The sequence below is a fragment of the Aythya fuligula genome, chromosome 3 (assembly GCF_009819795.1).
Source record: "Aythya fuligula isolate bAytFul2 chromosome 3, bAytFul2.pri, whole genome shotgun sequence".
Taxonomy (NCBI): domain Eukaryota; kingdom Metazoa; phylum Chordata; class Aves; order Anseriformes; family Anatidae; genus Aythya; species Aythya fuligula.
The window spans coordinates 38,183,401-38,200,335 of record NC_045561.1 but is presented as its reverse complement, the minus strand read 5'-3'; the positions used below and the strand labels follow the sequence as shown (position 1 = coordinate 38,200,335).

Here is a 16,935-nt window from a genome sequence, read left to right as displayed (position 1 = left end):
TCACAGCCCTCACCCCTTTTACCCCCCCGGCCGGGCCCCGACCCTTCCAGCCCCTCACGACGGCGGCGACCCCCGCAGCAGCCCCTGTCCCGGCGGGGCCGGGCTGCCCCGGGCTAAGATGGCTCCGGCTCCCTCACAGCGCTGCCCGGAGCTAAGATGGCGGCCGGGCGCGCTTCAGCCAGCCGCTGATGGCAGCCTGGGAGCGCTCGCATCGCTCGCGTTTCACTCAGGGTTTTACCCTCAGGGCGCTGAGGCTGCGGGAGAGCCGTGTTGAGGTGTGTTAGGAGCCGCAGCGCTCCCGAGGAGCCGGGCGTAGCGCAGGAGAAGCGCCGCGCCCCTCGCGATCCCGCAGCGCTGCCCTAGGGAGACACTGGCAGCGGGCACACGCTGCTGCCCTCAACAAAGATGGCCCCCCGCGTCTTCTTCCCGGAGCCCGGCCGGTCCTAGCACCCGCTGCGGGCTCGGCGGCAGATCCCCGCCGCCACTCTCTCGCCCTCCTGGCCCCGGGCGCTCCCTGGTGCTGCATGGCCGAGCCCGCCGGCTCCCCGTGCCGCCCCGCCGCGGGCAGGCGACAAGCGACCGGTGCGGGAGCGGCGAGAGCCCGCTGGAGGCTGCTCGGACAGGTAGGGGGAGCCCGCGGGCGAGGGGGAGCCGTGCCGCCGGGATGGCGGCGGGGCTCTGAGGAGGGCGATCCCCGCCCTGCCCGGGGAGGGGGGCGGCACGCTGAGGGTACTAGGTGTGGTTTGGGGAGTTTTAGGTCGTACTTTGACACTTGGCACTGCTGCTGGACTTGGTTGGCACAGTTAGTAGCAAATGCCTGTCTGCTGACTCCCTGCTCCCTGTCAAGCAACAGCACGGGGAAGTGGGGAGCGATCCAGCTGGGTGCGCTGAAAATTGTGTTTTACCTGATGGTGGCCTGCCCAGCAGTGCAGCCCTGCCTGGCAGGGGCGATGGGTGCAAGGTGCTGGGGAGAACGGAGCAGCAAGTGGCCACCTCAGCGCTCCTGGTGAAGAGCAGCCTGTCAGCCACAGCCTTCAGTGCTTTCTTGAAGCCTTTAAGAGAAAGGCGAGGCTGTACGTTGAAAGTGATTCTTCTATAGATAAGCATATGCATGAAAACTTAAAGATCTCAATCTGTTTGTTTGTTGTTACTGGACGTGACGTTTATGTCCCTAACTTGGCCTCATGCAAATGGAACTCATGGCGAGCTCTCCCTGTGGAGGCGCGGTAGCGGCAGGTTCTTGACATGTCCTTTGGGTTTGTAAATTCTTGTTCAGCTGGACAAACTTCTCCTTTGTGATGTGCTAAAGCAATATGCTTTTATTTGTTTTCAGTCTATCACCTTTGGCATATCCCTGTCCCTTAAAATCATAAGGAACTTTTCATAGAAATAGGATGAGTGTGTGGAGGTGTATGTAGCTGTTCGGGGAGAAGGTTTCTGTTTCTCCATCAGCTACGTGCATCTGTGACCTTTTCCTCTGAAGACTTTTTTTTTTTTTTTTTTGATGTTCTTTAGCCTTTCTGTTGATTTTTATATGGTACAATGAGCAAGGATCAATTTAATCTTACTGGTACATCCAAAGTAAAAATCAGTTCTGTGCTCTTTACCATAGTGGTGGTGTTTAGGTCTATCTGTGGACTGGAAGGAGGTATCAACCTCTCTTTATATCTGTCTTTAAAGGAGCACTGTCCATGTGTTTCGTACAGAGCTTTTAAAAATGCCTTTCATACTGCTTATAATAACACCTTAGTTGAAATAAGTTCAGTGGTGTGTTTATATATTGAATTTGCTTTCATTCAGTGGGTACGCAGAGTGATTTGCTACGGTAAGGATGCTTGAGTGCGTGCTTGCTGATTTAATTAAGAAGAAAGCCCTTTAATCAGGTATCCTATGAAGCTAGTGTAAGGAACCAGGGGTTTGCATAATTACTTTTTTTTTTTTTTTAATTAATAAAATGTTTTATATATACTGAGTTTGGCAATATACTTCACTTGTCAGAATCAAGGAAGATATTTTTAGTTAAACAGAACGCTGAGGTAAGGTACACGTGTGGTGTGCATTATAAATGACTGGAATAAAGTCTCTAAGGCTGCATTTGAGCTCTGCCAGTCTAGGCAATTGATAACATTAGTCAGTCTGTAGTCTTTAGCAGGGATTTGGAGAAATAGGCATGTGCTAAGTTGCTCCCTACACATACACTTGCTTCCTATAGAAAGTTTAGTGAAAACTTTCCTGAAATCTCCAAGTTCGAAGTATTTACCCTGCCTGTTACTTTCCTCTTGCTCTTCTTCTCACAGCCATCCTTTCTTCGCATAGGAGCCTTGCTCACCTGCTAATGCACTTTAGTTTCCAAAATTGAAAAATATTAGCAGAAGTGAGGATAGTGCCAATTTTGGGGCTGCGTTAAACTTGCAAAATGAATTTTTATTCTCTTACACTCGTGTCTCTGTGAATGGTGCCTGCGCTCCTGATCTTGTTTTTGTTGGTCTTGAGTTTGTAAATTGTTTGCAGTTGAATTAAACTGTTTGGTAAACACACTACTTGTAGAACCAAATAGTGCACAATCCTAACAATAATATTTAGAGATAGTATAGTTACAGCTTACACTGTAGCTAATTACATTGAAACTTTATGGCATATAGAAAATACCCTGGCCTGGTCAGTGCTATAGAGCTGAGTGGAGTTTATACCACACCAGCTGTAACTGAATGTGGCTTTTAGTGCTGTTAGGCCGTACGTGAGGAGATACAAGAAATGCAGTGAATTTCAGCTGATTGCCTGTGTTCTTATTTTTGAAAACAGATTAAATATCTTTAGCCTTTGTAAGATGTTCTAAATATGATCTAAATATTGTTATTGAATACCAAGGGCAGTGTAATTGGGATCTGAAGTAGTCTAGCATCTTTCTGAAATGGTACAGTTTGGTAATGCTTTCTGGACTATTTTTTTTTGTAATGTCTTGTGTTTTAATGAAGAATGAAGGGTGTTTTTTTCATGGCCTATTTATACATGTTGAATATAATGGACACTTTAAATGGAAATGCCTCTTTAGAGGAGCTTTATGTCTGAGAATCAGTGACACATTTGCTAGTTTACCAACATCTATTTGGAAATGTTCTCAATGACCAATACTGGAAAACCTCTAGTATTCTTGGGTGAGGGTGGGAGATCCAGCTGAGCAAATAGTCTTTTTTTAGTCTTTTTTTTTTTTTTTAATTCTTTTAGAAGCATTTGAATGGTGATCACTTACAGAAATTCTAGGAGTATCCTACCAAAATAGTTCTTTTCTACTCATATCATTGGCTCATTTATGTACGGAATTTTAAAAACATACTTTCCACATTCCCCGAGATAATGACTAATAACTGCTGCTCAGGACTGAATGAAATAGTGCTGTTCTGCCTTTCTATATAGGGCTGTTTTGTTGTTCTGTTTCATTCCAGTTTTACATCCTGGATTCATGCTGGATTTATTGAGCTCCAGTGTTTGGATTCACCTTTGGTCACAACCCCTGTCTCTGAGTCCAGCCAACTCCTTTGTTTTCTCTGGTATCTCATGAGTTCAGGGATCCCAAAGGTGTTGGAGGAGCTTGTTACCAGATAGCTGCTGCTTTTTGTTTTCCTTTTGGAAGTACAGCATGCCCATTGAACCACGTAGGAACAAACAAGCAAGTGGGCCATCGGCTCGTACAGCGCAACAGGCAGCGGTGGGCTGCTAGAGCAGTGCTGGAGGGTTATTGGGTTTGATTTCATTTGAGTCTGAAGCTTGCAGTGCCTAAGCGTGAGTCAATCCATGCTTTAGTTTGAAGATTTGCAAGAAAGCTTAGTCTGCAACCTGGAAAAAACACCTGTATTTAACTAAGACTTGACTGTGTTTCTGGCTCCATTCTACTACAGGTAAAAAGTTGGCAGATTGGTGAAATGACTTGGCAGTTACAGTAGCAGAATATGTCAGAGCTTTGGGTCTCAGGCTTGTTTTGGTTAATTACAAGGTGTTAATCTTCTGGATGGCATCCTTTGCATATTTTTGTGCATGTCATTTGTTTCCTAATTAAGTAGGAGGAATGGATGGTTATGTTTTTTTTTTTAAATTATTTATTTTATTTATTTTTTTTAATTTTAATTTTTATTTTTCAAGGTGTGTATATGTGGTCCTCTAATCCTGGTTTACTGCATTTGTTCTGGTAAATGGAGAAAAATCCTTGCTTGCCTTAAAATTCCCTATTGCTAGGTGATGTTAGAGAGGGAAAAATGTGCACATTTGGGAGAGGGAAAAACACAGGGTAGAAGTGAGCTTGCACTGTTTGGTTTGTTGTACTTGTTTTTAGGGAACGTGATTGATGGGAGAGCATCTTTCAATATAGAAAGTAAAATGTTCTTATTTATGTAATTAATTTCTGTATGCATGACCTGTGTACAAGTTCAACACTTGTGTACAGCTGTAAAGATCTTGTGCAGAGGGCAGAGCCTCTATATAAGAAAAGAAGATAGCAAAGAAAGGGAAACAAGGCTCCTGAAATTTTAGGAAACAAATATGTGGAGAAACTCAGCTCAAAGTTAATGAGGGAGGGGATGAAGAGGCCACAGGTCCCAACCAAAGAACTGTGGTGTCTGGCAATGCCTTCCCTACCATAGCTCTACTTTGCCATCACAAAAACCTGGAGATGTGTCTGTTCTGCTGAGAAGCCTTTACCTTGCTTTGGTATCAGGTACTGCTTGTACAGGTCCCTGGGAGAGACTCATTTAGAATGGCAGCGTGCAGGAAATTGGAGAGATTCCAGTTCACTGGAAGGGCATCATGAAATTAGAGAGGACCCTTTCACCCTTTTCAAAATATTGTTCTAACATTAGCTAGGTTTGCCACCTTTTTTTTCTTGATGCTGTTGTTAGTGGATTATGCTGTAGCAGCACCCTGTCTTTGTAGCTTGTAACAAAATTGTGATGCTTTTAGGAGCTGAGAAAAAATACTTTGATCCTAATGTAAAAATGCAGAGTTACGTATAAATAATGCAACACGTTCTTCCTTTGTGCTCTGTTTTCTCAGTTACATTTAGGTTTTTAAAAGATTTGACCTGCTGTTATAATTTTCAAATCTTGGACCACTTAATTTTAATTTGAGGCTGAGAGAATCATATTCTTCTGAGGACTCAAAAGCTCATGAGATTTTCTCTAATCCCAGAGAATGCATTTTACAGAGTGGCTTGAAGATACCCCTGCAGAACAACAACCAAAAAAAAAAAAAAGAAAAGAGGAAAATGTTGTCACTGCCAGATTTTTATTTTTTTTTTTGGCATGTTTGTAATGACTTAATCTCTTCTTTAAGAAAGCCCCAGAACAGCATTCTCTTCTAAAAATCAGGTCTTGGTGGTTTTCTTTAGTTGTCAAGGTGGTCTGTTTTGTTTCTGGACATGCCACTATTACATGAAGGCCTTAATTCTGGTAGCCTTTTAATTTGGTTCTTCTGTTCTGATGTCTTTGTGATTTTCTTCATGTGTGTATTTTTTTTTTTTCATGTGCTATACAAGCAGAAGAAATAGTGTGGACAGCACACAGCCATCTTTAATATTTTGATAAAAATGCCTGTGCCTTTCATATGCTGGGACCTGCCGATGAAAATAGATACAAAAGCAATAAGCTGGGTGCATCAGACCTACCATTAGAAACTAACAGCATGGCAAATACAATTGTTTTGCTCCCATACGTAGTACTTCCAAGTATTCTGCAAAATAATAGGTCATGGCACCAAATTGTAAGGCTGTTGGATATGAGTGCCTTTCCAGTTAAAGCACGGTTGACAAAGGTTGGGCGCAGCAAAAAAAGAAATTCACTGACCCGTTATTTTCTTGTAGGCATTCAGTATGCAAAGCTTCCACTTCAAGATTCATAAATCTGGAGAGCTACTTCTCTGACCTCAGGTTTAGCTCTAGTTGGCTAAAACCTGTAAAGTGTGGCATGTTCCTATTTAATAGAGCTGTCCCATGTAGCCCTCCACATCTCTAGTGATGATTTTTTTTCCTGCTCCATCCTTCATCATTGTCCACTGCTTCCGCACCTTGATTTTAAAAATGCAGTGGCAATTATTTATGCACTTCGTCCAATGCTAGGAGGAAGAACTTGCACCCAGGACATCTCTCTTCTCCTTCCACATCACTGACTGAAAGAATTAGCCTTTTTCTGCGGCACAAAGAAGTCTAGTTGTCTTTTGTGCAGTGGCACAGCCTGAGCAGGCTGGGTGCAAGGGTTTCCCGTATGGAGGAGCTGATACCTTGCTCCTGGAAGACAAGCGCAGCAGGATGTGTGGGACTCCAACCCACATCGTCACTTTTCTGAGCAAGTGTTTCAGTCATTTAGCTCTTGCAAAAGATGTAAATGGCCACATTCTCCCTTTTTTGCTGCCTTGAGTTCTTTGGTATCTTCATGCTGAACTTGGCGCTGTCAGTGCATGTGTTCACATTGTGCAAAGGTTGGTTAGGGTGTCAGTACCCTTACAGGGCTCCGATAAGGGAACAAACATGCAATTGTGGCATCTGGAAGTCCAAGACCTGTGGCAGGCAGCAAGCTGCTCAACTCTGGCAAGCGTGTCAGCAATTCTGGAGGTGTGCAGCAGCAGGCTTCTAAGCTAGGAAGTAGTTTACCTGGCAAAAACAGCACTAGGGCACCCGAGGATCATGTTTTGTGTTTTGAGGCTGTCATTTAAATTCTGTGGAAGATGTTGTTGCCTTGTTGCCTTTTTTTTTTTTTTTTATCTGCAGAGACAGAGGTGAGTGGCACAGAAATTGCCTCAGTGAGAGCACAGCTCGGTCTGTGATAGTTTCATTGTGGTGATGATGTGTGGAGAGGAGAGAGCTCAGTGTGCCTCTCCAATTCTGGCATGGGTTTGCTGGAGTGGGAGTTAAAAAAACAACTTTGTTTATTTGTGAACACAGTACATTTGCTTTACAGTTCTTGAGACATAATACATTCATAGACCATTCTCTTGACCCCTATCATGAATACCACTGTTATTTTTCTCAGGCTTGACATACTTGGACAAGTTACTCATAGCTATTAGCTAACAGTGTGGCTATTATGGTTGATGCCAGACTTGCCTGTTCAGTTAAATAAGCCTGTATTTGTTCTTTACTTGAAAGTTTTGTTCTTAATGTTTAATTTGTTCTTCATTTCAAAGGTTCTGAAGAAAAAGCACTTGAAAGATGTGCATCTCCAACAAGTGTCTGTGAGAAGGTTCGCATCATTCAATCTCTTTTCAGTAGACGACCAGAATACTGAAGAGGAGACTGGGACCTGGGTTCAGTATAAAAGTGTCTTTTATCCTGAGTATAGCGTGTCCTTAAGGTAACCATCATTTAAGTTTTAAGTACCTCTTAAGATCATATACAAGACTTGAATATAAAACTCATTTGTCATTTTACCAGTTTTTTTTTTATAACTAGAGCATAGTTTACAAATAAACTGTTAGATGTTATTTTTAGTTGTTTGTTGCAGTAAGCAGGTTGCCTGTTTTTTTGTTGTTGTTTGTTTTCTTTTTTTCCCAGTAAATTTCACTGAACTGCCAGAGCTTGACATAAATTCTGGTGATTATACCTGTAACAGAATGCAAATACAGACACATACTTAATATTTTGGTAGCGATCTAGTTTTGGTAAAACTCAGTGATAATTTGGAAGCCAATTGGTAAAACAAAAGAATATAAGAATTCCTCTTTCTACAGAAAGTGTTTATATGTAATGAAAAAATATGTTTTATGTCAGAGCAGATAGAAAAATGAAGAGGTTTGTATTAAAAAGTAACACACAGAACACCAACAAAAAGAATCTGAAGGAAGTGTGAGTTCTAGTAGCCTTAGCATTTTATAGCTGTGCATTCATTATTATGTTTTTCTTCTCTTTTGCTTTTGTCTCCTTTTCTGTGTTCAGTCCTGTACATATCTATAACTTGCTTTTGCCTCAACAGTAGCTTAAGCATCCCTGAATCAATACTTTGTTCTGCAGTTTCAGATTAGCCCTGCTGATTATGTAGGGTTTTGCATTCTGTGCACAGTAAAGGATGTTCCGGAGAGCCTGACTCGTGGAAAATTCAATTTAATTGGGACCTTTAAATTAAAATCAGTCATAGAAACTAAGATTTGACACCAACAAGTGACCACCATTAGCTCTAACACTTTTGCAAGTCTATAAACAAAAAACAGGCACAGACAAACCAACTCTGCATGCAGGTTGTCTTAAATTTGCAGCTGGGTGTGAAGTCACATCTGAAATTGTTTAAATTTTTACAAAAATTTAATATTCCATTTTTCCATGCTTACACATGTGGAAAGTCTTCAAAAGAAAACCTTTCAATTTGAAAGTACTGCCTAGTTTTAAGAGAACTAGGTACAGTGTTTTTTCTGCAGATGGACTTTTGCAGTGAACTGTCGGGTAATGCTAGGGATTCAGCCAGATGCTCACCGTCTACCTAACCTCTTTGTGCAGTCTCTGTGTTCCCTGGTTTTAGGTCTTTAGAGGCACACTGGTAGTAGGAAAGGTTTGGTAGAATTTAGGCTGAGCAAGTCTGCAGTCCTTTAGGCTGTGGTCTTTAACTTCTTCATTCAGTCTCCGTAGTTCACTGCCATGATGTGCAACACTCAGTGTCATTTCTTGATTTACTGTTTACAGGAATTTTAAGATAGAAGGCAAGCTAAGGTTCTGCTGTGCTGGCACTACAAAAATGGAGAGAATGTCAGGCTGATCTTGCTGTCATATGTGATATCTGTGCAATTCTGTTTCCATCACTTCCCATGTCATCTTTTTTTTTTTTTTTTTTTTTTGACTAAGAGTACCTTCATTGATGATAGGACACAGCTCAAGTTGTAGATTGCAAACAGCATGTTTGTTTATATATGGCTTTATTGTTGGTGATCAATTTACACTGTATTACTAAGTACAGGGATTTTATTTTTACTTTTTGTATTTGTCTGATCTTTGCCAATAGGAATGCACAGTTTCTGTGCTGGAGCAAGGTCACATTTGGTTTTAAAAAATGTATACTGAGGATAATAGGAAAATTGTTTCCTGCTGGAGATCCATGTTTTTATTTTTTGCTTATATTTTATTCATTTCTAGAGGATGCTCAGTCTCTAAAAATGGTAATCATAGTGATCGTTTAGGAATGCTGTTCAGAAATTATGTACTCTTACACTTCTGTATTAAAATGTTTTCTCTATATATTGAACCAGTGATAATGGATAGCATATACTTACTATTTCAAAATATTGAAGGGTGGTGAAGAAAGAAAGAAATGCACACTGTGTATTTTGCTGAAGCATAAATAGCTCAAACAAAATCCAGTTTACCGTTAGTCTGTATCAAATAAAGTTTCTTCAATGCTTCTGCAAAAGCATATAATTTAAGAAGGTAAACAAAACAGTTCAACGTACATAACAGATTAACAGTTCTCCTTGCTGAAACTGGTGTGTCTAGAAGATAAATGTTGGAGTCAGCATTCTTGGATTTTTGAGAACTAAATGTATCTTGGAAACCTAAGGATCCTCTGCGTGTCTGACAGGTTTTCATTCATTTTTTTCTCCTCCTATTGGCAAAATGTTAATTAAAATTTTCATTAATAGAAACAATTTAAAGAAGATACAAGAATGTTTTATTACCATATAATTAACGATAACAAGAACATCGATCAGGTAAATCCAGAACAGGGTGCCTGAGTAGGAGAACCTTTTCATACATCTTTCTGTCAGGAAAAAAATGTTGCTATGACCCCTCTAAGATCTTGACAGAAGTGCTTTAGAATTTTCATCTACATATGTTTTCCTCATGCATTAACATCTTCTTGGGAAAGCTTATTTCATATGTTGGATGTTAAAAGGGTTGTCAACTAATATCTTGACAAGACTAAATACTTTAGAAAGTTCATAAGGTTGGTAGTGGCTTTTGGCAAAAAGTCTAAAGGTCAAGCTATATCAGTTCAAGGGCTATCAAAACTGATCAAATTGTGTATTCAGATATGCTATGACCTAGCTGGAATTACTGTTCTAGAGGGACTTTGGGATCAGTTTGTTAGGCAAATAAAAGCTTCAATCGGAGCTACAAGTCATGTGTGTGACTTTCTGAATTTCTCAGAACAGCTTGTTTTAATGAGATGATATTTTTCTATCCAAATTCAGATTGGATTCACCTTTCTCTTATGCCGTGCTTTTCTGTCACTAGTTCATTTTAGAATCATTTTTGTAAGAAGTCTTCTAAAGCAGGAAGCCAGAAGCACCCAATATAAGGCAAATTTTGCTTAAAAAAATTAAGCTGGATTTATGTGATTGACTAGATTTTGTTGTTGACTAAGTATGTTGTAATGATACACTTACATGTTACATCCATGCCTTGATGATACGAGTTGGGTGGCTACATACATGTATATGGCATTGCTTGGTATTGTTTGCAATTAATGTTAGTTAAGAAATAAGTCCCTTAGCTGATAGGAAGTCAGACTGGGCATCAGGCTGAATGTTTATGGCAGTCTAGCATGGAGAATTTACTCATCTTCAGTCCAAGCTGGAATCTTGCTGCATTTTTCACATTCAGATTTGGATAGAATAAACTAAGGTAATGTAGGCTGAAGATGAAAAACAAAAAGGCCATTTTGAGGGACGTTTGTTGCAAGCGTGAGGTGGAAAAAGTTATCTTTCATCACAGATATTATCTACTCTTCTGAATCTTTTCTTTATGAGAAATATGTTTTTAGTCAAAAATGAAGCTGGAAGAGAAACATAAAGTTTTAAGTTCTTCTTAACTGGGAGTATTTCACTTTGCCATTCAAAAACTGTGCATGTACTAAATAATTGTTTTCTTGGTGATAGGAAGATATAAGTAATTAGAATTATTTTAACGTGTTTTGTTTATTTAACCTTGCATATATAAACCCTTCTATTCTAAGTCACGAATGTGCTTCTAAATTTAAATTTTGTACAAATAGTTATAGCAATGAAATGATTACAGATCATAAAGATGTAGTGTCTAACTGTGGCAATGCTGTCTGTCTTTTAGACAGGAAAATTGTTCTTTTATTAGAGTTTAAAAAATGAGCAGTCAATATCTTTTTAAATTTTCTATTTCAGGATATGGATTTACTTTAAAATTGTAGGCTTATTTTAAGCAATCAGAAAAAATAAGTTGTTTTTGTGGTAAAATATTTTCCATTGATCAGTAATTTGGTATTTCAACTACTAAAATGCAGAACTGAGAAGAACAATGCCAGTGGCTTACAGGAAGGTTTAAATCTTTGTAAAGAGTGTAAAGTGTTCTTTGCAAGATGTCATGCCTTTATTCTGAATATGATAAAAAAAAAAGAAAGAAATTATTAGATTATTCTAGACCTTTGGTTTAGTAATGAGAAGCATGTTATTTGTCTGTGGCAAGTGATATGTTAGAAGATGGTTTAGGACTGAATTCCATTGGATATTCCTGTAGGTTATTTCTGCTACAAACATTTTGAAATTTTAATGGATAGGTGTTTTGTTTTTTTTTTTAGAGATAAACAGATTTCAAGGAATATTGCCTACCCCTTAAGGACACTTTGTGAAGATATGATAAAATTGCTTGTTCCATATATTGCATGCTAAGAGACAGTGTATGCATTTAGCAGCATAAATGCTTGGTTGCAGCAGGAAGAAATTGAGGAAAGAGAGTAATTCATTTGCAACATACTTCTATCCCTGATTGAGTTAAGACTGTTCCTTCATACTGCCTAATACTTGTGTATTTGTAAAAAGAATTTGTAGATAAAGAAGCTGTTGTTTTGATTATTTTTACCCTATTAAACTGAGATCTTGAACTGGAGTGAAAGAGGAATTTGTCTTGTTTTTCTATACACTGGCACAGAAAAAGCAGCGAATTAAATAACAAAGTTTGTATATAGTTCTGAGTCTCTTAACTGGACTGCAGTGACAATTGATGGTGTGACCATGCAACCTTTTTTGTAAAGTACCCTTAGCAATAACTATTTTATCCTTATCCTGTCTTTCCTTTTCCACAAGTATTGTAGCTTTGCTTTGTATCCCAGTTAATAATAGATGGTGACATATTGCTATCCCCCCCAGCTATTATATGGGGTCTACTTAATGTACTTAATGTTTGTAATTTTGTTTAAGTTTCATATTATTTTTCCTAATTCTGTTGATGAATAATATAAAGGAAGAAAAAAGTTTTGTTTCATACTGATTAGATGGAAAGCGTACATTTATAGGGAGCTTTTGAAGAATTGATTATCTTCATTCTACTGCCTATACCTACATGTAAAAGTCTGCCACTTGTGCTTCCTGAACTGGAGAGGAAGAAACATTAACATACTTTACAGATATTTCTTTCCCTCTCTCTCTGTGACTTAACTTTATTCGTAGTCCAAAGCAAGGAATTTTGCGCTACTTCATATCAGGAGAAACATGAGTTAAATTAGTTCATCATCCTTTGATTTGTCTTCTGTGACTTACTGCTTCCACCACAGAAATTTTTGCATACTGTTCCTCGAAGACTTATCATAAGAACACTGCAGATCAGATTAACCTGAGCTGAAATTCTTTGTCCGTGATGCTCACCTATGCTTGTCTGAAGTACAAAAGGTTTTGTTGATCTCAGCAACCACAGCTTTGAACTTTTTTGCTTGAACTGTACAATGCTCATAACATATTCCAAAGTGCTCAATACTGATGTTCTTCTGTATTTGGGGATAACTGTGGAAACTTATGGGAGTTTTGGGGGCTCATTTAATGTGTTAGAAATGTCTTTTTGCAAAATAGAGTTTCATATTAAAAAAAAAAAACACAAACGCTTGTGATTTCTTTTCTTGACTTTCATAATTTGGTGCACATGGCATTTACAAATGCTTCATGCACAGCTTGTGAGATGTACAGTTGAAAGCTGTGATTATGACAGGCATTCATAGAAAAGAGACGTGATGTGTATTAGATCACAGTTTCCTGGTTAGATATAGGAGGAGCAGCTGATGGGATGAGGCGGCGAAGCAGCAGCAGCTACAGAACTGCTGGGGTGGCAGTAGTGGATCCCAACCTAGAAACTGTTTTTTAGGAATGGTACCAAGTGGTGTGATATTTATGGCAGAACTTGGAGTTAGAGATTACCTCTATTTACAGGTGCATGTACTTTTTAGGCTGCAAGTCCCATTTGTGATGGAAAAACTTGGGAAGATTCATTGTTACTAACTTGGAGCAGTCTTACAGTAGTCCATAATGGTAATATGTGTAAGACCTGCCCAAGGTGTGATTTTGGGAGTAAATGAGAAGTGATTACTGAGGTAATGGCTACTCCTCTCATCCTAGATGTTTGCGCTTGCTCCCTGCTTTTCTTCAGTGAAGGTTTCATAAGCTGATCAGACTAAAGGAAGCAGGTGTTAAACCCTGACTGCTTTCAGGATGAGTGTGGGGTGGGACTGAGGAGAAGGATGCCCCTCAGAGGAAAGCTGGATCATTCTCATCATTAAATTATGGCTCACGTATGTGCTTGCCATGAACGGTATCTGTGAAAGCAAGAAGGAGGCTGTCAAGACACAGACGGAGAGGAAGAGACTTTGAATATTGCAGGTGGCCCGTGCAAAATGCCTCCACTGGCCAAAACAGCAAATATTAAGATGTATTGTGTCTGTGCTTGGAAGCCACAAGCTTTTGGCCACTGAATAATAAATGGAATGTGTTTGAAATGTCTGTGTATATTGATGTTTAACCATGGAAAGAATGTTTTATAATCAGAGGAAGATTTTTAACGAAAGTTAAGTATATCAAAAGTTGTTCTTCCTTGCCTCTGCTTGCTTAACTTTTAAACTTTATGATATCTCTTTAATATATGAAACATATAGACAAAGAAATAATAATATAAAAAAAAAAAATCAGTTTATTGTTCCAGGACTAATCTATGTCAACAAAGATTAATATATTTCTTTAGCTTTCCCTGAATCTTTTTCTTTGCCCCCCAGTCTTACATTCATTTAGAGAGAATACATTCACAGCTGTCTGAGGGACCCTGACTTTGTCAGAAGTATGCGTGGTTATGGAGTGAGTAGGATGCTGAAGAGCCAGCAGGAGACAGTTCAAAGGGCAGCTCTGCAGTTAGCAGGACTACTGATCCTGTTCACTCTCCTGTCACTTCCCTTGGATTAACTCTGTTGCATCAGTTGGCTAATCTGATTGAAAACAAACTTGCCAAAGGAAAATAAAAGAAGGAAAAAGTGAATTCTTTGTCCAGGCAAGCTAGGAAAATTTTTGTAGACTTCCACCCTCTAGTGCAGTTTAGAAATGTATTTTTGGCTTGCTTCTAGGTAGCTGGGAGAAAAGCTCTGATCTACAGGTGAATGTTGCTTGTAATATCTTTGATCATTTTTCTTGCCCCTGTTTATGACCTCATTTCAGGTTCTGTTGGCTTCATTGTTTTTCTTTCTTTCTTTCTTTCTTTCTTTCTTTCTTTCTTTCTTTCTTTCTTTCTTTCTTTCTTTCTTTCTTTCTTTCTTTTTTAAGAATTAGTCAAGTTGATGCTTTGTACTTCTCATAATTTGTCATTTAATGTGTTAGAAATGTCTTTTTGCAATATAGAGTTTCATATTAAAAAAAAGTTAGATTTTTTTCCCCCATTCTTACACTAATATTCAGGAATGAAAAGCTTAGAGAATGAGCATTAAATTTGAAAATGTTAGAGGTGCTGGATTTCTTTCACTCTTAAATTGCTGAAAATTGGTATGATCCCAAATGGCCCTGGAAGCTATATGTGAAATCTTATTAAAAGACTGCATTTTTGTGTTTTACTGCCTAGCTGAATTATTTTTAGAACTCTAAGTGCATTTATGAAACAACTGTGTGATCTAACTGTTGTAAAGTGTAAGACTTCTTGATTTTTATTTGCTTGTTTTGGCCCTAAATTGGTTTGGAGCAGTTAAAAAAAATTTTAGTTTCTTCTTCTTTTTTATTTTTATGGTTTTGTTTTTGTTTGTGTGAGTCCAGCCAGCATGTCTATAGCATTTACATGTTTCATAAGCAAACATTCATTCAACTTTAATGCACTTTTCTTCTGCAAATTGTGAGTGATTTGCTCATTGTGTGCTAAAATTTGAAGGTGATATGTGAAGATCATAACAATATGATTTCATAATAATGCGATAATTTAATTTCCTCAGTTTTGAATATTTTACTTTAATTATACAAATATAAAACCAAAGAGAATGCAATTCACTGAACACATTAACCATTTTTATTGTTCACATAATTAAATGAAATGTTCTTGACTTTTGTGGAAGAAAATAGGAATGTGCGTACTGCTGCTGTTCAAAAATATTCTTTTGTTTTTCCTCTTCAAAGAAATCTCATTACCAAAATTCTTCCTTTCCTATATGTGGTTTCCACAACTATGTCAAAACTGATGCTGTTTGGATATATTTTAATTTTGATAAAGATTAGTTTTGGAGAAACATTTTCATAGTTCATGAATGACTGTGGTGGAACTTTGAAGACTACTGATTGCCTCCCTGTTGTGCCCCACGTGGCTGCAGTAGTACCTGTTTGTTGTCTGTGAAAGTCATTTGTGAGAAATGGACATGTGCAGTGAACCTTTTTTTATGAAAATTTTTGTGTTTGTTTGTTTGTTTTGTTTTTTTGATTGTTTATATGTTGGTAAGTCACTGTTTCTGTTTTCTTCTAGATTTCACGATGGACTCCAAAATGTTAAAGATGTTCTTACAAGCTTTGACAACACAGGGAATGTCTGTAAGTCATTGTTTATTTAAATACAGTACAATGTTGACAGAAGCCTAACTGTACTAATACAAATTATTACTGTATGAGCCATCAGCAACCATTTCATTTACCTGAGAAACAGCCTTACCATGACCAGATACACACATCTACTACCTACCTAAGCACTTTGCATTGTTTTATATAGCACAGTTGTTTGTGTGCATACACCCTTAAATCTTCCCAGTGTATGTTGTTTTTGGTCCTGTGACTGCAGTGGGAAGTTCACTGACTGGAGTTCAGTGCATCAGAGCAGCTGAACCGGGTTGGACAAAAAATTAGTTTAGCCCGTTGATTTGTCTTGGCCAATGGCCAGCAGTGGTTATCTGAGGAACGCTGTGAGAGCACGGGAAACATACAATGATACTTCTGGCTTACAGAGGGCAGACAGAAAAACAAAAGAAAGCACCTAATCAAGTTCTGAAATTCCTCCCCACAGAACGTTTTGGCTCCTAGTATATCGCATGGGTTCTAAAAGCAGAGGAGAAAAATTGTGGAAGAAAAATTCCCTGTGGCTATTGAGTGTAAAGGCATCAGTTACGGTTCAGAAATTGCTGGACAGTAGGAGAATTAATGGGGCAGTAGGATGATATGTTTGTCCTGATCTTGCGCTCTTTTCTAAGCATCAGCTACTGACCACATTAATCTTAGACAAGATGAGCCTTAAGTGGACCTTCAGAGTCTGATCCAGCATGGCTCTGCTTCAGTATACTTATTAATAAAGTGTTCTATGCTGTTAATGGACTTTAATTATAAAATTATGGTAGATCACAAGAAAGAAGCCAAGCTAAAATAAGTAACTATTTTTTGTAGTGATTAATTATGTATAATTAATGTAAATATAATTTACATTCACAGATATACATTGAATTTTTATTTGGTAATTTCTGCCTTATTTCTTAGGAAGGGTTGGTTGTTTTCAAACAAGCAAGCTTGCGGATTAAACCGGGGGGGGGGGGGGGGCGGAGCTTGGGGTGTGTCTCTATGGTTGCCAATTATTCAAGAAAAGTGCAGTTATCTCTTCATCCCTGTCAAAGGTATAAGATCAAAACTGTCCAGAAATACGAGTATTTCATCTCAAAACTCCAGTCTTTGTATTCCAAAGCTGTTTCAATAAACATGGGCTTTTCATTAGGAAAAAGGTCAATTTATTGAAGAAACTTT

The 16,935-nt window shown here is 38.7% G+C and overlaps 1 protein-coding gene across 1 annotated transcript in view; it reads left to right on the top strand.

Annotated features, from left to right (window-relative positions):
- Window positions 1-404: 404 nt before the first annotated feature.
- The window catches only part of CAMKMT (calmodulin-lysine N-methyltransferase), a 220,732-nt gene continuing 204,201 nt past the window's right edge, over window positions 405-16,935 (top strand). Inside the window, exons 1-3 of the mRNA XM_032184412.1 lie at window positions 405-623; window positions 7,168-7,334; window positions 15,680-15,744. Of these exons, the coding sequence (XP_032040303.1) occupies window positions 525-623; window positions 7,168-7,334; window positions 15,680-15,744 (331 nt within the window). The 5' untranslated portion in view covers window positions 405-524. The remainder of the gene's footprint in view (window positions 624-7,167; window positions 7,335-15,679; window positions 15,745-16,935) is intronic.